Below are 21,701 nucleotides of genomic sequence, written 5' to 3' on the forward strand. Positions count from 1 at the left end.
TAAGTAGAACTTTTTCTTTCAATCCCTCCTAGCCTGGTTACCTACCACAATGTATTTCACATCTGGAGCTCTGTGCAATAACATCCAAATGTTTCTTACAATCCACAGTCTTCTTTTCTCATGTTAACCCACTTGAGGTATTGAGCAGAAACTGGTGGTGGACTGAATTCTCTAATGAGCAGCAACTGGCCTGTTTCCTGACCTACGTCATCACACCCAAATCTCTTATTTATCTTCAACAAAACAGTTCCTTTGCCCATCGCTGACTACTGTTTCAGTAGCTCTTTCCTATCAATTTCCTGCTGCAGGTTCTACTATAGGAGACCTCCTGCTATCCCTCCACAGCACCTCTCAACTTCATCACTTTCCAGCTGTGTCTGATAGCTGTACAAAACTGGTTGGCCTTAGGTACCCTTAAAGAAACAGAGTACCGTGTTGCAGACGTCTAGTCTGTTACAGAGAGAAAAGGTTCTAAGGTAGAGGGACCCAAGGTAGATGGAAAAAGAAAAGAACAAGAAATGGTAGCCTGATATTGCTGCATCTTCAATTACTTAAAAGATGTCTCATCTCCTAGGGACATCAGGCAAAATACACATTGGGTGCGTCTACCTGAAATGTTTACTAAGCAGCTGACTAATTAGCTATGCAATAAACATTGTGCATCTACATGTGCATCCCTATTAGGCTGGAGTAAACTAATTTATTCTGCAGCATGATAGTACTTACAGGAGAGAACTACAGAACACTTGTACACATGCTTGCGCCGCAGTGCCAGGCGCTTTTAAAAGTTGGGGTTTTTTTAACTTTTAAACTGTCACATGCAGTTGTTAAGTGGGCAAATGTGCATCAGCACACAAGCGTACTTTTGAACTAAAACACATTGAAGGTATATTAGGGCAAAAGCGCACTGCCACCATTTTCTGCACGCTGATGTGCATTTCACCACTTATACAACTGCATACGATGCAGCACAGTGCGCGTCAGCTTGTATGCGGAGCAGACTTGGTTAATCGAGTCTGCTCCAATGCCCTGGATCTCTGGTGTGTCAGAGCAGAAAAATGTATGTGTATGCCTATGTGGCAGGGCACTGGTTGTGCCCGCCACTTTGAGGGCCTGGAGCTGGCAGCTGGCAGGTGCCTGATGAGGGCAGCCATTTTGAACCTAGGGCTGCCTATATAAACAGGGCAGTTCTACTGCTGGAGGCCAGGCAATAACACCACCTGGCTGGAGGGCTGCTGGTATCATCTGGAGGTAAGGGAGGAGCTGTAGGGGATGGTAAGAAGGCTCCTGGTCCTGGGCATGACCTAAAACTGCACCCTGCTGGGAGTGGGTGGCCTGGTGGGGCTCCCAGTGGTGCGGGAGTCCCCAGGAAATGCCAGGCCAGTTACCACCCTGGTGAAAGGCGGGTTGGGGCACCTTAACCCCTAGCCCCCACAACCAGGTGGGTTACCCCTTGTTTGGAGGGCGGACCCTCGGAGAAAGAATAAGGGGCATAGACTCAGGCCTGCCTGAGCTTCCCCTAACTGGTCCATGAGGGGCCCAGGACTGGAAGGGTCGAAGGGCCAGGGGGCCACCACAAGGGACGCCCAAGAGCTGCGCGCCTGGGGTCCCGGCTGGCTTGGAGGTGGGCCAGGGCTAGTGAGCCAAAGGTCCCGGGGGGACCACACCCAAAGAGGGTGTGCTATGCTGCCTGGTATGAAGGCGGATGAGACCACCTGAGGAGAAGAATCCAGATGGGGTTCAATTAGGAGGATTCTGGGGCCCAGTGGGGGGGGGGGGGCAGTGATGATGATAACATCGAGATGCCATCTGTAAGGCTTGGGCTGCGGTGTAGGGGAGGAACGGAGCTGCAGATAGTGTCTCCTGGCATCCGGGCAGGAAATGGACAGCCTCCCGCTTAATTACATAAATGAACTAATTAACAACAAGGCGTGGTGGGTGAGAAGGCGGGTGGTTAGGCCAGAAACAGGTGGGCAGGCCACAGTGGGATCGGCCCCGAGCAGGCCCCCTGTTACAGCCTACAAGTACTATCCTGCTGCAGAATAACAAACTCTGCAGCAGCACACGTGTAGATGCAGCCCCGGCTGGCTGGGGCATGAGGATGATTCAGTGAGGGTGCTGCTTGCTGCCTAGCTCCACACTGGAGCACCCTCATGCCCCAGCCCCATGTCTCTTGTCAGCTGAGGCTGCTCTGACCTGGTTCAACATGCTGTACATAAATAAGCTCTGGAGCTTATTGCTCTGGAGTTTATTGCTCCCAGGCACACATTCAAATAGTGCACCCAGGAGCAATAAACTGAGCATAAGGTCCAGGGTTTATCCATGTGAATTAATTGCATGTGTAGACATGCCCATTTAGTGCATTATTGCTGCCCTTTCTACCAGAAATGCCACTAATATTCTACTGCTAGGCAGGGGTATGTTAGCATTTTAAATCGGAGGTCACCATCATCCAGCTCCCAGGGCATTCCCTGGCTTTTGTGTTGACCCACAAGCAACAATAGCATACACCAGACCAGATGAGCACACAGGGCCTGGGATTTGAGCTGCATGTGGCCCCTGCCCCAGACAGTATGGGATGCATACTGTACAGGGTGCCTGCTCTGGGACTAGCACTGCCCATGGCATCTGTGTGGGACCAGATCAAGCTCCCTCCCAGCATACTAGATTCAGTGCCTGCAGCATCTGCTCCATTTGTCTGGGTAATGCACCACATGATGCCCACTCCAGACTGTTTTGGGTGGGTGCTGTGTACAGTGCAGTCCCAGACCAGCTGGAGTAGGTACTGGATCTGGCATACAGGAGGGGTCTGTGGGCCTGATCTGGCCTGTAGGGCCAGCCCCATGCATTTATCTAATCTGTGGACTGGTCCCATTCTACTCATCCAGTCTGTGAGGCCAAATGAGTTTGACAGCCCCGTCTTCAATGCTTCTGCACTTCCAGATAGCACAGAGGATCTCTAGCAAAAAGGATACTGAAAAGGTCAGGTAGGCATTCAGTATAATAGCATCTATGTTAAAGTAGCACTGGGGATAAATGAAGTAAATTATGACATATACACATTGGATAAGCTAATCAAAGCAATCTACAGATGATACAAAAAGGACTATTTCTTTGCTCTTAAGTTACTAGATACACAGAATAAAAAAAAAAGGATGGAAAAAGAAAGAGAACTTCTCTGGATGCAAGTTAAAAAAATTTTTAAAAACAAAGTCCCAAATCCAAGGAGTCCAATAACCATCAGGAATAATTCAATGGTCTAAAGCTGTAGCAAAGCTAGCCTAGACACAGCAGGGCAGGCTCAAGCCAAAACATTCCTAATATCTGGAAGCAGTGAGTGAAGGACATAGGCTCGTTTTGTTCAATCTGATCCAAAAGGATTTAGAATCAAAACTTTGGAATTTTAACTTGCTGAGTATTTTTCCCTCACAGAGCAACTTCAGCCCAAGATAAGGTTACCTGTCAATGACTGGAATGCCACATCATTCTCCTGCTTGGTCTCTCACCTCCTTTAGTCTTTTCCTCAGAATATGGTTTCAGACATTAACATGCTCGCTCCCAGTGGGAAGATGTCTAACACAAAGAAAACAGGCCAAGAATTCCACTGAAGGGGGTGGAAGGTGCGGGTGGGGGGACTGAAATGCAGAACTACTAATAATTTTTCATCTGGAAGCAAAAAGAAATAGGCTCCAATTCAAGGAAAAATGATCTATTTCCATTTTTCACTTATGCAAATCATACTTTGAATAAATAAATCTACATAATCTCACCTCCCTGCTAGACAACTTGCAGTAACACTTGCCAAGAGGAAGACAAGGCTTTTCTGATACTAATGCATAAAACATGCTGAATAAAAAAAAATTAACACAAATCATATTGAGTAAATAACTGCTGTGCAGTTCTGGAAAGAATAACAGTATAATCCTGAGTAGTTACTCAGGAGCATTTTGTTCTTATTTAAAATGTTCTACCAGTTTAACTATATTTAAGTTAAGGATTTTATCTAGACAATCATGGTCAAATCCTGATCCCTGTAGAATTGAGAGGAAATTTCCCATCATTTTCAATAGCACTAAGCTTTAGACCTCAATGCAGAAGTTATCTAGAAGGCCATGTACACAACTTCCATCTCAGACCAATCTCTCCAGGATATGTAATAACCATGGGGCAAAAGGTAGAAAGAAGAAAACAGCTCCCCTACTCCATGGTGGGAAGTGGGGAAGCTCTTTGCCCATTATGAGCAGAGCTGTTTTTTCCCATTCTCTGAGTCCTCTTGTCCTACCAGAGGCAAGGGAGATGCACAGGTTGCTAAAGGCATCAGGCTACAGCGGAGAGAAGATATAACAAAATAAAAAAATAAAAAACAATGGGTTTTAGTGGCCTTTCCCACCCAGATCACACAGGGATTTCTTCCCTATCAGGTGCCTAGGTAGCCTATTGGAAGCGGTGGGTACCTAAGAATAGGATTTTGAAAGATAGCATGCTGAATAGGGAGATGTCTACATTAGCCAATAGGAAATGCTGGTTTTAAGCCCACCCTTCCCCGGTGGTTAGGTACATATTTCAGTTTGCATTTCTCTGCTCAGCATTGCATTTCAATGCTCAGAGCCCTCTCCCAGAGTCAAGTGCCTAAACCAGCTCTTTCACCAAAACTACAGTGGTTAAGAGCAGTCAACAAGGGTGTAGAATCATGGGTCAAAGCCTCTGCAGTATCTGAGGCGACTTGAACCCACATCATCCAAATTCTGGGAGAATAAACATCAAGGATTATGGGGTGGGTTGCTCTTCTATTGAAAGCAATCCCCTTTAATATGATTAAAGGATTAACCTTATAGGCTAATGCTTATGCTTACTTGAAATGAAGGCAGTTTAGATTTGACCTTTTGTTGGAGACTTTCCATCCTATAGCAATATATCTTGGCACAGATGAGGGTAACCCCCTGCCCCCCTCAAAAAACAAAAACAAACAAACAAACAACAAACCAAACCCTCACTTCCAAATATCCAATAATTTAGTGATCTGGACACTCACCTGGTAAACTTAGGGTCAAATCCTGCTCCAAACCAGGAAGAGTGAAGATTTAGAAATAAGTCTTCCACCTTGAAGCGAGTATCCTTATTAGTGGATACACCCTCTGACACTGTAAGGCCCAGTTCAGGAAATTTACTCTGAAAATGCCTACCAGATCAAGTCCTGCAGGCAATGTAGGTGGGGCTACACTTATGTTGACAATTCTGTCAGACTTAGATGTGAAGTAGGGTGTTAAACAGCTCCTAAAGTCAGGAGTTAATCAGTATTTCACAGCCACCAAATTTAGGCACTGGCAGAAGGTTAGGTAGCAGCTGAGTAGTCGTTTTGATGACCTCAGCAGTGTCCTTAATGCTATGTTGAAGCCCCTGGACACGTCCAGATAAGGGCTCACAAGCATTTCCTCAGGGACAAATAGCAGCGGCACGTATTTGTGCGCTGCTACTTATCCCTGGGCAACTCCCCTGCATGTGCACTCTGGCATGGACCAAATTGCCCTGGGTGGGCACCTGGGCTGGCCCCACCAGCCTTACTTGGGGTTCTGTGGGTCTCCTGGGGCTGCAGTAGGGGCAATCCGGGTGTGCGGAGCCTGGCCGGCAGCCAAAGCATGACTAGCTGGCCAGGCTCCAGTTTTGGGCCACCCTTCTTTTTTTTTTTCAGATACCAAGATTTCCTGGTATCTAATTTTGGCTCCATGCTGCAAATATACAGCATGGATAACCTTTCCACATGTGCTATGTGCATTATGCGGTGCCTCAACAGCCTCTGAGGCACTGCAAAATGCACATGTGCACTTGTCTGGATGCACCCCCCTTGTGCATTTAAGTCGTTGCACAGAGCAGAATGAGAACTGCAGTACCCAAGAGTTCAAAAATCATGATTGGCTTTGAAATAATGGGTCTTTAGCAATAATATATTCAAAGTTCTTTTTCTTTACCTTCTTGATTTTGGGCTTTAGGGTTCAGGTCTTCTATACAATCATAATGGCTAGAAATTTCCTTCTAAAACAAAAGCTGAGATTTTTGGTTAATCATACATTTGGTTAATCTCGCTGCTTTAAAAAAAAATCACCCTGTATCCTGAGTTTTGCTGCAAAATGATGAGAATTTAGCATTACAGACTGAAGTTGCCATGCAAAGCTACATTTGCCATACTATTGATGCTGACAGTGGGCACATGTAATTATCCAGATAAGGAGTGGAATATAAGAACCAATTATCTAGTTATGACATAGATTGTGGTCAGCCTTATACAAACTATAACTCAAGAAGCCCATCAGACTTATATCCTTAAGCAGAGGGCTTGGGAAGTATAGGTCCCACTCCCTGCAAATCCCTCAGCAGACAGATAACAAGCAGTTAGACAGCCAGAGGAAGAGATTTCCTCTCTCTACACCCAACACTAGAGCTGGCTTGCCACAGAGAGGAATGCATGATACCTTTTTGCCCAAGCAGGGTAATTCAAATCCTAGTACAGTATGCTCTCCAAGACAGAGGTTGGTAACATCAGCCATGTTCCTTTCTTTGGAATCTCTAGCTACAGTGCAACACCTCATTATCTAGCTGGAGAAGCCAGTGTCTAACCCCATATGTTTTAAATTCTGTGCCCTTTTACATTACATCCTGAATTTGGCCCTCAGTAATTGAATAATAACGTATTAGTAAGATGCCCCTTGTGTTGGAAACAAAGTGCTTTCACTTGTGTTGCACTCTCTGGGATAGTACAGGGTATTTATTTTTCCAGGAGTCATCCTCATGAGGATAGCTGAAGAAAGCGAAACAAGAAATATGCCCAGAAAACTTGCTTTAATAAACCAAGATGGATTCCCCATAAATTTAATCATATAATCACATCTTCTGTCACACAAAAATAAAAATTGACCATTCAATCAAACCTTCCATCTAATAAAAAAGAGCCATTGGTTTGTAGCTATATTTGATTTTCCAGCCTTGCCTGCACTCTGACCACATACCACAACATGCTTGTACAAGTTTGAAATTGAACTCCATATAAGTTCCCATCCCTGTTCTTGCTCATTTTTTTCACTCTCTTTAAATCTAGGACACATTGTAACCCAGCTGTGTAAGTCATTGTCTCATGAATCAGCCTCCCTGTGTTCAGGAAAAAAACAACAGACTAGCAATACTGTTATAGGGCAAGCAAAGAGATTGCCTAGAGAGAAGACATCAGAGCCATCACATGCACAAACTTGTCTTGACTAGTACACACTGAACTTTCCCTGGCTCTGAGTCAGCAGCAGAATCTAGAATTAAGTTGAACGTGCTTTGCTTTTATTATACCCTGGAAACAGAGCGGTTTTATATTCACACAACACCCTGAGTCTTGTTTTACAGGAATTGTTCCTTTGAGCAGTTCTTTTGCCTCAGATGTGACACACAAAAGAAGTTAAGTCACTCACAAGAGCTAGGGTTTGAAATATTATATTATATTATCTTATATTATATATAAAATTAACATAAATCACATTGAGTAAATAACTACTGTGCAGTTCTGGAAAGAATAAGATTATAATTCTGAGTAGTTACTCAGGAGCATTTTATTCCTTTGTTTAAAACATTCCACCTGTTCTATTTAAGCTAAGGATTTTACTTATACAATTATGGTCAAATCCTGATCCCACTGGAATCAAGAGGAAATGTTCCATCATTTTCAATAAGACTAAGATTTAAACCTCAGTGAAGAAGTTCTCCAGAAGGCCACGTACACAGCTTCCATCCCAGACCAATTTCTCCAGGATATATAAAAGCCATGGGGCAAAGGTTACCAAAGGAAGAAAGCAGCTCCCATAGGTGATGCATAAGGAGGACACGGGGGGGAGGTGGGGCACGTGACCCCCTGACAGGGCTGTCCCCACCACTGCTGCCAGCTCTGCAGGAGCTCGCCAGCTCTGCCCTTGCTGGCTTCTGCGGGTGCTCCCCAGACTCAGGAGGCACCAGTTGCCCATGGCAGCTCCCCTACACTGGGAAAATAGGAACTTCTTGCCCCTGTTCTGAGCATATATATGATATCATATGCATGATATTAATATATTATATATATGTAATAATGACATTAATGTTAATAGAGTACATATAGTTAATAGAGTATGTTACCTAAGCTATGAATATATATAATGTATATATAAAATTTCTATATTATCTATTGATCTATTAAAATAATCAATTATATTAAGTTGATTATATGAAGATTAAACTATTAATATTAGCATAATCAATTATATTAATATTCATGGTGTGTGTGTGTATATATATATATATATATATATATGGTGTGTGTGTGTATATACACACACACAACACACACACACACACACACAAATATTTATGTATATACATTCATTGATATATATATATATACACCATGAATCTAGCTAATGTATTACTATATAACCTATCTATAAAATTTCTCTCTAAAATCTATTAATATACTTTAACATGAATATTCATGTCGTGTGTAATATCTGTGCTCAGAACAGGGGAAGGAGCGCTGCTGTCACTACTGTCGGCCGGCCTGCCTGTCTGTCTAATACGACGAGGCCGGGGTGGCGGGTGCCCCGTGCCGAGCTTTATTTCAAGTGGCTGCAGCAGGGACACAGGCAGATGAGGCTCTTTGGTAGATGGGATTTCTTTTATCAGAGCTACGAAATAGTTGGAAAAAATGTTCTTTGCAACACAGAAAGCGCCCCCCTCCCGGGCAGGTTCCCCCACGCTGCCCCGCGCCGACCCTGGAGCCTGTCTATAGGCACGGACCGAGCTGGGCGCCGGAAGGGGCGCCACCAGGGAACATGCGCACCCCACCCCCCGCCAGGGCCCGAGCACAGTGCGCGCATGGGGGCGGGGCCGGAACACAGAGCGGCAGATACGCGGGACGCCGGCCGTCGTGAGTCAGGGGAATCTGGCTCGACTCTGGCGCATGCGCAGTCCCGGCCGCTGGCGGTTCCGCCAGTATCCCAGCATCCCCCGCGGGGCAGCGGAGAGGATCGGGCTAGAGCGGTGGCAGTAGCAGGCTGAGCATGTCGGAGAAGAAGCAGCCCGTGGACCTGGGGCTTCTGGAGGAGGACGATGAGTTCGAGGAGTTCCCAGCGGAAGGTGGCGGCGGGGGGGTTCGCAGGCCGCGGACGGGCGGGGCGGGATGGGGCAGGGCGGGGAGGGCTGCCCCTGTCGCGGGCCCGGGCCGCACTGCGCAGGCGCGACCGGGAGCGTGGCGCGCGTTGGTGTACGATCGGCTCCTTCCTCAGTGCCGGGGTCGTGCTCCGCGGGCCGGGGCGGCTCCCCCTGAGCAGAGACCAGAGGGGCCAGGCCTGCTCAGCCGCTTGAGGGGGGTTTGGAGACGAAGAGAAAGCGGTTGGGGTTTATGAGGTGAACTCTCCCAGCACCAGGGCACGGGTCGCACCCCGCAGCCGGTCGGCAGTAAGTTTAAAGTCAACAAGAGGAAGTTCTTGCTCCCCGAGCCTGGAAGCGAAGCGGGGAACTCGGGGCTGCTGGAGCTGCCAGTTCGGCCGTTTCACCAAGGGACCAGATGCAGGCCTGGAGAAAAGGGGCATCAGTCGCTGTTGAGCAGGGGAGAGAGGGGCCTGGCCTCCAAATGTTGGAGGCCGCAAGTGAGAAAGGAGCAGCGGAAAACCCCTGGTTGTACCTTGTTGGCTCCCCCTTTCGGGGTGCGCTGTCTGCTGCTGTGTGACACAGGCCTGTTTGTCACCCTTTTATCACTTGGGCCCGGCCCACCAGGTTTCTCATTGGCCTCCCTCTGGCAGGGAGGCTACAGGAAAAGGGGACAACAGATTTATTGGGGCAAATAAAAAAACAGGGATGGGAGTGCTGGGGAGAGGTTCAAAACACGAGCATCAAGCGTGGACACCAAGCAGAGCACTGCGTGGCACGGGGGCCTGGGCAGGATGGACCAGTGGTCTGACTCAGTAAAGGACCGTTCTTATACGAGTGTGTGCATATCAATAAAGCAGTGTATGAGTGCAATGAATTGAACTCCTAAGCAAGAACCTTCCTTCACAATCTTATAAGTAAAAATTTCCTGTTGTAGGTCCAGTTACAAAAGACGTTGAAATATGGTATCATTGTCCATTTCCTTCAAGTCCCTGAAAATGCTAGTGATTATAGGGATGGCTTGGATTAGTGGATGGAGAAAATTTCTCGTGGTATAGAACACGATGGGAACGGGTGTTACCAATTTTTGCCTCACTGTCCTCCTTGCAGCTTGAAGTAACTCGACAAGTCTCAGATGTCAAATAAGCCTTGTCAAATAGAATATTTCCCATTAGATGAGAAACGGGGATTAGCTGGTTACATAGGAGGTATCTTGTCAGTTTATCTTCTAAAGGATTTTTTTCTTCTTTTTTCTCTTGCTACTGTTTAAGAGTAGAGGTCTGGATTAAATTAATAGAGGGAGGGCCTGTATGGTGTGAACCTTGAATTAGACAAATGTCACTAAAAATGACTTGAATAAAACCTAAAATCTCAAACCACATCCTTTTATATAAGAGTTGGAAAGAGTTGTTAAATCCGTATTTTTCTGTGTACTTAAATCTCCCCGCGTCCCTGCAGAAACTTCAGCTCATGTTCCTGTGAGCTTTCTTTTTTTTTTCTACTGAGAATGTGAATAAATTAAACTTGAGCGTTGCATTTTTTCCCCCCCAGTAAAAATCTGTAAGAAGCTGTTTAATAGGTGGCTATGCAGAAATGTGAAAGAGTAAGATTTAACATGGTTTTCATAGATGACAAATTAATAGTAATGGGAAAATCAAAATGTCTCGCATGTCTAAATGAAGAGAATTATGTCGGAACAACACTACTCCACTTAAAATTGGCCATTTTGCTTGAGGCTGATTTAAAGTTATTAGCTGCATCAAGTTAGGCCCCTGATCCTTGTAATGGATGCAAATAGAGTTAGGCACCTCAGAAGGGCAATGCAAAAAATCTCACTTGCTGATCAGGGAGGTGGTCATCATGAGTTCCCAGTAAGTGAGGCTAAGTACAGGGGTGTACCTGGCCCCCGTCCCTTCTCTGGAGCTGAAGTGCTTCTTTCCACTTAGGACCCTGAGCTTGGAACCAACTTTGAGGGCTGGCACTGTGTTCATAGCTGTTTTATGAAATAACTGATCAGGGCCCACTCTTACTTAAAATGAGGGTTAAAGAGGTGATGTTGTTGTGTTTTTTTTCCTGCCTTCTCTATTTTTTAATATTAACTTAATGGTTAAAGCATTTGCTCAGGAAGTGGGAGTCATGCGTTTTAGCTTCTCAGCTAGAAGGGGTTTAAAGCCATATGACCTGTCTTCTGCGAGCCTGTGTCCTAACAGGCTGTGGGCTAGTCCAAAGTTTCTCAACCCGTGGGTCACAACCCAAAAATGGGTTGCAAGAATATATGAAAGGGTCATGAATACACTTTAAAAATGGATTCTCCTTTAAAGGAGGAAAATGTGAGAGAGTGGGTTTCCCCTTGCAGGTTGGCAGAGTTCCAGCCTGCCAAGGGGCTGCTAGAGGCCCCCCATAACCCACACATCCCCACCTCCTGCTCCACATAGGTTCATAGATGTAGGGTCGGAAGGGACCTGAGCAGATCAAGTCCGACCCCTGCCCTGGGCAGGAATGAATACTGGGCTCATATGACCCCTGGTAAGTTTAAGCTTATATGACCCCAGCTAGGTAATTATCAAGCCTCCTTTTAAAGACCCCTAAGGTAGGAGCCAGCACCACTTCCCTTGGAAGCTGGTTCCAGATCCTAGCTGCCCTGACTGTGAAGTAGTGCCTCCTGATGTCTAGCCTGCACCTACTCTCAAACAACTTGTGGCTGTTATTCCTTGTTACTCCAGGAGGTGCTCGGGGGAACAGGGTGTCACCCATTCCCCTCTGGTCCTCCCTGGTAAGTTTATAGGCGGCCACCAGATCCCTTCTCAGCCTTCTCTTGAGAAAGCTGAACAGGTCCAGGTCTCTTAGCCTCTCCTCGTAGGGTCTGCCCTGCTGCCCCCTGATCATGCAAGTGGCCGTCCTCTGGACCCTCTCAATGCTGGCCACATCCCTCCCGAAGTGCGGCACCCAGAACTGGACGCAGTACTCCAACTGTGGCCTGACCAGTGTTGCATAGAGGGGGAGGATCACTTTCTTGGACATATTGGGGGGCTGGAGCCTGGGGGTAGGGGACAGCAGGTTGGGAGTGAGGCATTGGCAGGACCAGGGGGCTGTCTTCTACTTAAACTATTTACTGGGTTGGGGCTGGCCATCCATGTTTACAAATGGGTTCTGGTACAAAAAAACTTGAGAACCTCTGGGCTAGGCTACATGGGATCATCCTTCATTTTTTTCCAGTTAAAGCTGATCTACCATACAGCAAGGATCCTGGGTCAAGAAGGACAACAAACAACATTCTGTAGCTTAGTGATTAGGGCAGTTGTTCTCAACTTTTTTAGACACAGGGCACCCCTTGATAGAATTGAGACTTTTGTGGAAAATGCCAGGTTTTAGTTTTCATCTCTTTTTGACTACAGAAAAATAACAGAGCAGTTCTGTTGCAGAGAGCTTGGAGAAACCAGATCTAGCCAGGATCCTTTAAACACTGTGGATTCCTTTTTAAAATCTGAGATTATCTTGTGATTCATGTTTGCATGTATAGCAGTGTTAACATTGCATGGCACCCTGCAGCATCCTTGAAAGGATCTCAAGGCACACTGGGGTGCTCTGGTACTGATTTAGAATCACTGGGTTAGGTAATTGCCCAGGAAGGGGGAGTCTTGGGGTTCTGGTCCTTACAGCCAGGTCTATTTCTATTTTTATTCAGTGATTGTTTAATTCAAGATGTCCAGGAAGAATGGTTTTACCTTGGGAAATTAGCAAGTGCAGACTCATGTTAAAAGGTAACAGACGTTGCATTTGCTGTAAGCTCTCTTAACTCTTTTAATTCCTGTTTAAAATCTGCTTTAAGGAAAATGTTTATCAAACCATATTTACATGCCTGTAACATATGCAGTGTATTTTTATAGGGTATTTTATTTGGTATTTAGTATGAAATGCACTCTAAAAAGAATTTAATTAACCAATTCATATATGTTGAGTGATGAAACCATAGGGATTTAGGTAGTGTTTCAGCTGAGGTAAAATGCAATTTTTTCCTCATTTTTGAAGTTTTCTGATGGCTGTCATGACCAGTTTATCTGAATAAATCTTATTATTTTGGTTCATAGTAAAATGGTGATCATTTTATAAGCATTCTTGATTTTTCCAGTCCTAGATAATACTATATCTCTCTCTTACTTTTTATCTAGTCACAGATGTATGTAACTAGAATAACAATTTATGTATACGAGTCCAGAACATAGCATCCACATACAAATACTTGAGTTTTATAGGTAAGAGAATAAGAGTATAGTTTAGGCTTTTTCTTTCTTTCATTTGTTTTGCACCCTTTTAATGAGGAAGGTCACCTAGGCTTGCTCATGTAAGTATAGTGCAAATTTTCATGAATATGTATTTCTCTTATGGCTGAGCATGGTGTCTGGTGCAGTAAGTATCTTTGAATGTTCTTTTTGCCAACGAACATGGTGGCTGACTTCCGCAGGGAAGTGGGTATCAAGCCCTCCAGTGCAAAAGCAAATACTTTGTTTAAATCTAAATAAATGAAACAAGGCCCAGATGAACCATTTTAAAGAGCAGATGAGGGAAACAAGCATCTGCCAGTCTGTTCTTGTCACACAGTAAATAAAGTTAAGCCATAACAACTTAGTCCTTTTTTCCACAGAGGAGTAAATTGACTTGTTTAACTGCCACTCCACTGTGGGATAGGAGTAGATAGATGAAAAAGTTATAGCTCAACTATGGTAAATTTCCCACTCTCCTTTTTAAAGCAACATAATACATCTGTCCATATCTGTAACTGATGTAATACTACCTATGGCTTTCACGAAAGGACCATAGACTGAATTACTGCTAAATACACTGTGTATAAATAAATGTTACCTTTATCTAGGTAGCGCTGGGATAAGTTCCTTTAATCCTTTGTAACTCTTATTATTTAGTTGTAGAATGTGACCAAGCATAGTACAAAAAATTATTAGGATGGTCTTTTCTTTCTCCTGCCCCACTTTATTCCCATCTGTACCCTTTCTTCTTTATCCATCCTCTGGTATGTGCAGTGCTGGCAGCATTACATTTAGTTCTGTAGCCCTTTTTCTCCCATTTAAAGAGCTGTGTAGGGGTGATTGAGCAATAGTCTCCAATACAATTTTATTTCTTAGAATTTACTTAGATAGCCAAACAGTCTAAAACAGGGGTGAGCCAAATGCAGCCCGGGGGCCAGATACAACCCACCAGGCCAGTCTATCCAGCCTGCGGGGCCCCTAAAAATTTAGAAAATTCTGCAGGCAGACCTGGATAGGTTGGACAAGTGGGCAGAAAACAACAGGATGCAGTTCAACAAGGAGAACAAGGAGAAATGCAAAGTGCTGCACCTAGGGAGGAAAAATGTCCAACACACCTACAGCCTAGGGAATGACCTGCTGGGTGGCACAGAGGTGGAAAGGGATCTTGGAGTCCTAGTGGACTCCAAGATGAACATGAGCCGGCAGTGTGACGAAGCCATCAGAAAAGCCAGTGGCACTTTATCATGCATCAGCAGATGCATGACGAATAGGTCCAAGGAGGTGATACTTCCCCTCTATAGGGCGCTGGTCAGACCGCAGTTGGAGTACTGCGTGCAATTCTGGGCGCCACACTTCAAGAAGGATGCAGATAACCTGGAGAGGGTCCAGAGAAGGACAACTCATATGGTCAAGGGCCTGCAGACCAAGCCCTACAAGGAGAGACTAGAGAAACTGGACCTTTTCAGCCTCCGCAAGAGAAGGTTGAGAGGCGACCTTGTGGCTGCCTATAAGTTCATTACGGGGGCGCAGAAGGGAATTGGTGAGTATTTATTCACCAAGGCGACCCCAGGGGTTACAAGAAATAATGGCCACAAGCTAGCAGAGAGCAGATTTAGATTGGACATTAGGAAGAACTTCTTCACAGTTCGAGTGGCCAAGGTCTGGAACGGGCTCCCAAGGGAGGTGGTGCTCTCCCCTACCCTGGGGGTCTTCAAGAGGAGGTTAGATAAGTATCTAGCTGGGGTCATCTAGACCCAGCACTCCTTCCTGCTTATGAAGGGAGTCGGACTCGATGATCTATTGAGGTCCCTTCCGACCCTAACATCTATGAATCTATGAATCTGCTCCTGGCTGCCTGTCATGCGGCCCTCGATGGCTTGCGAAAGCTCAGTAAGTGGCCCTCCACCCGAAATAATTGCCCGCCCCTGACTAAAATCTCTACCATAGGGTGACAGATATCAAATATAACTTTCCTACCATGAGCCCTTTTATGTTTCAATAGATGTCAACTTTTATGCAGTGCTTTTCCACTTTTCTGCATTATCAGGAGAATGAGAAAACTGGGAGCTCCTAAAGTTATGGGGGGTAAAGAATGCAAATGATTATATGACATAATTGATTTACATAACAGTTGTGTGGTCCTATAGTTTCAGATATTTTTACTAAGAGTTCCTTGTAACCTGTTTTTTTGTACCAATGAAAGGTCTAATTAAGGTGGTTGCTTCACAAAAGCACTCAACAATCAGTTTTTAATGTTGTTAAAGTAAATGTCTTTGTGCCGGCCTAAAGGATTTTAGAATTTCCAGGAGTGCTAAAGGAAAGTAACAAACATTACTTTTTTGTATTCATGTAATCTTTCTAGAAGTTCATATGAATTTTCTGTATATTTAAACTTCTGCCATCTTTATAGACAATGCAAAACATGACACCAAGAAGGTAGTTTATTTATGAAGTCAAATTTTAATATATAAATAAGTTTTGCTGTTGAATAACATCTTGTCATGATATCATTCTTACAAACATTTTAACATTATCAGAATTTTCTTCATAGTAGAGGAAGTGTGTTTGATATTGATATTTCAGTTTATCAAAAGGCCAGACTTGTTTGTCAACAGCATATGTTATCAAAGCAATGCAACCTAAAATATTTAGATTTTTTTTTCTGCTGACTTTTTAGACTGGGCAGGTTTAGATGAAGATGAAGATGCACACGTTTGGGAAGATAACTGGGATGATGACAACGTAGAAGATGATTTCTCCAATCAGTTAAGGTAATATTAGAGTTAAATTTATAGTTTTAGAAAGTGGAACAGAACAGCTGCAGCCTGTAGTTCTTAATTGGTTGGGATCTGTGGGTTTAAAAAAGTGCGATTGGTTTAAAAGAATACTGGAAACAGAAATATAACCAAATCCATGCTTCATACTTAAATATCCCCCTGGCTTTTTACAACTTACAGTTCTTACAACTTAAAGTAGCCTCTCTATTTGTGTGTAAATAGGATAAATACTAAAATAATCTCAACGTATTGAACATCTTGGTCAGAAAAAGTAGTGTTCTGGTTTTTGCAATATTTTCTGGCTTAATAAAACAATGAAAATAACTGTTAAGCTATGATAAAGCCCACACTTTTCCAGTATAAAATAGCACATGTGCATGTAATTCAGAAATAATTTGAGTTATATTGAAAAGACAAATGGTGAAGGAACAGTACTTCTATTTTTTGCTGTACCTTGAGATGGAGCTTGCTCATTTTTTGGCCTAAATAGTTGAGTCTGCTCTAACATTTATTTGCTGCCAAATTTGTCAGGTAAGCAAAATGTACACAGTGGTCATGCAGTGTGTATGTATGTGCGCTAGTGAGGAAGGGTAGACTACAGTAACAGTAAAAAAAAAACAAACATTCTGGGGATAGGAGTTAAGCACTTCTAATCCAGTTCATTCCTTCTCTCTGTTTGTTTGTAACATTAGTAATTCTGTGTTAAACTTAGATACAATTTAAGGAATTTAAAGCGCAAGCTTATATTGATATTTCATAATTCTCTTGTACATTGTATACAAAACAAAATATCTAAAACAAGGTGATTATGTATTACAGAGAAACAAGGTGTTAAACTGACCCTTGTCAGGTACCTTGGTAGGTGCCAAAGGGAAGCCTGTTGATTTAATTGCCTTTTGCCTTGACAGTAAGCAGTTTCAGATTCATTGCAGGGCTTAAATATAGCAATGTAAAGAACATATCAACCATTTAACAAAAATTCTCAAACTGTGGCATAAGTCTGGTTGAAAAGATTCAATCCTGATAGTCTGTATCATTTTCAGTCCCTTCCTTGCATTGTGTAGTAAAATTCTTAATTTATATCCTAATATCTCTCAAAATTTCAATAGAATAAGTTTGTTATCCATGTAAATCTGAAAACAGGCAGAAGGCAGGTCTTCAGGGTCTATCTGTGATAGTCTCTAGCAGTCTTTAGAGACTAACTGGTTCAGAAATGCAAAAGCTTTTGCAGCATCAACCTACTGTCTCTGATGCTGCTTCGTACAAAAGCTTATGCCACTCTGAATCAGTTAGTCACTTAAGGTGATGGCCTGTACTGCCTTGTCTGTCTTTAATTTTAAAGAATTGAACAAGAAACAGCATTCCTCTACCACAAAGCAGTGGTTACCACTATTGTGTTTCAGTCATCCCAAAATACAGCTGGCTTGAGTTTTCCAAAAAGTAAAACTTGTATATTGGTGGTGAAAACCCATGCCTGCTTCTCAGTTGGATCAGCATAACTTTTTTTTTTTTAGTGTGGAGTGACTTAGTATTCTGTGTGTTCATATTGAATAGATAAGATGGTTATCATAGTTGTTTGAGGAAACAACCCTTTTGAAGATCGTGAAGGGAACTCTATAATCATGTAGGCCTTATTTAAAGCAAATTAAGTGGAAGAAATGCCTGAGTAAGACCTGCAGGATCAGGCCTTTGCATTTGTTTTGGCTCTGATTTTACAAGTATATAAACAACTTTACTTTTAAGCAATTTCACTGACTTCATTAGGACTACTTAGGAGTTATATACATTATGTCTCAAATGTTTTACTAATGAGGTTCAAAGATATTGTGATGATGTATAAAGCATAAACACAAAGCTTACTACTTTGTTCCTAAATAGTTGGCCTTATTTTTTTTTTAAGTCCATCAACTAGGGATGTGAAAGGTTAAATGTTCACATAGTGAGGTTTTTCTTTTAAATTTAAAAGCAGGGGTAAAATGAAATCCCTGGTCTGAACTCACTGGTAAGAACATTGGGTTATAAAAATCATTAAGAAAGCCTTTGAATGTTTATGTAGGATGCATATCAAAATTCTAATATGATCTAAGATGAAATCTAGAAAGAAGGTAAAGCAGGTGAGCCCCAAATTTTACTGTCGTTCAAGTCGTATCTAAAGTAACAGAATATGTATATTGTTTTAGTATTAAGAATTAGTATAACATTTTGCTGTATGTCTGTTTTTTGGTTCTTGTTTTTGTACAGAGCTGAATTAGAAAAACATGGATACAAGATGGAGACCTCATAGTTTTCACTGAAAACTGAATGATTTAAAATTGAACTGTAGATGGAATATATTGAAAAAGGAAGACAAGACAGCAAATGAGAAGAAACATTCAGTCATTTATCTATCTTGGATTTATTTTTGTTTTGTATAAATAATAAACATTTTTAATCTTAGCTGTATCACATGTTCAGCATTCCTTAAGCTTGATTTACTCATATTTTTATCCTTAATGGCTTCTGCAACAGAGTCTTTGCGTGCGTGTGTGTGTATGGTTTCACACTGAGAGTTAATTTGTAAAATTCTATAACAGAATTAAAATAGTAGATGCATTGTCTTTGAGCAAAGACAAGGTTTAAATGTCAGAAGGAAATGTTTTTGGCAATATTCATTATTCCAGCAAGATGCAAACAAGGGAAGAGGGGCAGTCGGGGGGGGGGGGGCTAGTCAATATACTTCAACAAAGTTAAAGCCTAATATACTGGTTAGAGTACCAGTTTGATAACACTGAAATAAAGCCCTCGGATAATGCAGATAAAGCATGTTAGAAATGACAGAAGTCTAGACTTCCCAATCCTGTCATTGAGCTTCAGCCTGGGTGGAGGACACACTTGTAGAGGTGAGAGGGAACTTATTTTTCATGCCATCCAATCCTGGAACTATTGGAATTGCCAGCAATTTTGCCTGTTATGGGAGTTTGTATTATGTAAACCTGCCTACTGAACATTGAAGTGGAACTTCCAATTCATTCTGCATAGGAGACAGCAAACAGCAGGTGATAAGGGAATCCAGAAGGTACTATCTTGCCTTGTATTAGAACTATAAACCTGGAAAGCTATTTTTCATATTTTATTAACAATCCTGTGAACCCAGCACTGCATGATCTCCTGACAGATTTGTTAATTCATTGCAGCGTATGTAAGAGATGGGAGAACAGTTCTGGAAAATGCAAGGGTAAATATAAGATTGCTTAGTATTCAGTTTGTCTTTGTTCATGAACGAGCATGTATAACTACAGGACTTGCTTGAACTGCTGGAGTAAGTTTAAATTACAGGTAAAAGTGCTGATATGCTATAATGCTTTCTTTGTAAGATACAACATTGCACATATGCAAAAAATTGCCCTGTCAGATAGTGGTTTCATAGTTGAGCAAGATAATCCATAGAGGCACCAGGCCAAGGAGGTCTTAACACTAGTATTAAACGCTTTCCTTAACCTTTTTAACCAAATAACTGGATACGCTTATTGGCGCACATTGGTAAAAAGACTATAGACTTGCTTGAGTTTAGCTCGTGGGGCCCTGATACTTGCCATTGCCAAGACTAAGCTTTATTGTCTCTTGGGGCTTTGTTTAAAAAAAACAAAAAACCCAACAACAAAGGCCATCATAGTGTTTCTGCAAAGCTAGATACTTCAAATGGACATAGATGTCTGCCTATTCTTTTCCCAAACTATAGAATTGTGAAAGTTAAGAGTGACTTAAAAATAGCTCACATAATTTGGGTCTTACTAATTACTTCAGCATGAAATAGCTCAATATGGAGTCCTGGACGTATTAGTCTTGGGAACTAACAAACAAGTCTGTTTTCAACAGGAGAAGAACATGCCGTCTAATAAAGACCTGAAAAGTAAATAGGTTGAGAGCAGTTTTGAATTTTATTCTGTTACTGATGTAATACAGTAATAAGGCAAACCACAGTCCTCAAGGAGGGGAGGGGTGAACAAGAAAAGAGCTGGTAGGGAACCTACATTTATATTGCCTTTAAACAACATTTTTTATATTGGAAAGGAATCTTCTTCAGGAAGTGTTTATATTTGTTGGTAGAAGGCCTTAGAATCAGCAGAAGGAAGCCATCAAGTTAGAAAAGTGCTGTTTTCTTTTTCACTTTTGTTGTTTCCTCAATTGACTTAAGTCAAGTTGTTTCCTCACTTGACTAAGGAAAAACCTGGAAATTGCCATTTCCCCTCAGAAAAATCGGGTACAAGAATGCAGAGGCTTTCTCTGAACTTGGGCATGGGGCAAGAGAGTTGGTTTAGTATCCCATGATGCTCTCCCCATGGCCTGCTTTTTGGGATAATACCTTTCTCCTACCACCAGCTAGTAAACACCAGCTATTCTAGCAGCAGTCTGTGTTGTAAATCTGGTAGTCAAATCCAATCGATGATGCATACAGAGTTGTGCTATGTTAGTTTTAACAGGCATAGCAATTTCTTTTCTTTAAAGGGGAAAGAAAGGCAAACGAGCAATGAGTTTTAGTTGCGAATCAAGGGCTGGATCAGGAAATGCCAGATTTGTAGCATGATCTCAATGTCACTACTTTGTGCATATGTGTTGTATGACATAATAGGTAGACTGGGACTAGACTGGCAGAGGTGGAGGAAGGAAATGGGCAAAGTTGGGGTGGGGTGCAATGACATGATTGTGGAAGATTTCCCTTCAAAATTGCTGTCTCCCCCTTCAAAGGAGGGCTGTGGGAGGGCCAGTGTTCAGGTTTCATGGGAGAGTAAGAGCAGCATTTCTAAGCTTCCATCTAACAATTTTGCAACCTAAATAGCTTTCTTTCCCTACAGCTTTGTGTGCAGGATTGTTGACTGGGAGGACTGCCTAATATTAAAGTTGCCAAATGCTTCCCATTTTCAACCATGTGTTCAGCGGATTATAACTCTGCCAAGTTATAATCACCTGAGACTTCATGGAGGGCATCTGCCTCAGTTTTATATGTTTGGCTAAAGACTTCAATTTCTGAATGGAGCTAGAGGGAGAGACTTGTAAACATGGTCCACAAAAGTCTCACCTTTTCTTTGACAAATCTCCAGTGTCCCATACATGGCATAGTAACTCTTTGGTCCCTTAAAAATCCACTTAGATTAGTCTAGTTATATATCTTATTACATAAAAACTGATTAGGTACAGACTTCAGAAACTTATATTTGCAGCTAAACTTGCTTATTCTGTCTATGCTGGGCTACAGAGGGCTGCGCTTGCAGTTGCATTTCTGGGTGTCTACAGACATCTGATTCAACCACCTGTATTAATGGCAGAAAAAAAAATCTGTTCTCAATATGCCTCCCCTCCCCTTTCTGGGTCCCAGCCAGAATGGAAGAGGAAAAAGTGGCCTGACTAATATGTCAAGGGAAGGGTATCTGCTCTAGGTGTACTGGGACTAGACTGGTTGAGGTGGAGGGAGAGGAATGAACAATGAGAGGACTGGTTGGGGAAGAAAAGTGGGAATGGGAGCTGAACCCAAAGA

General features: G+C 42.8%; 1 protein-coding gene across 1 annotated transcript; it reads left to right on the forward strand.

Annotated features, from left to right (window-relative positions):
- Positions 1-8,995: 8,995 nt before the first annotated feature.
- SEM1 (SEM1 26S proteasome subunit) lies at positions 8,996-18,631 on the forward strand. Its single transcript, XM_006271884.4, has 3 exons — positions 8,996-9,138; positions 16,090-16,183; positions 18,431-18,631. Exons 1-3 carry the CDS (start codon positions 9,063-9,065, stop codon positions 18,471-18,473), a joined length of 213 nt encoding a protein of 70 aa, XP_006271946.1. The 5' UTR covers positions 8,996-9,062; the 3' UTR covers positions 18,474-18,631.
- The last annotated feature ends 3,070 nt before the right edge of the window (positions 18,632-21,701 follow it).

The sequence above is a fragment of the Alligator mississippiensis genome, chromosome 5 (assembly GCF_030867095.1).
Source record: "Alligator mississippiensis isolate rAllMis1 chromosome 5, rAllMis1, whole genome shotgun sequence".
NCBI lineage: Eukaryota > Metazoa > Chordata > Crocodylia > Alligatoridae > Alligator > Alligator mississippiensis.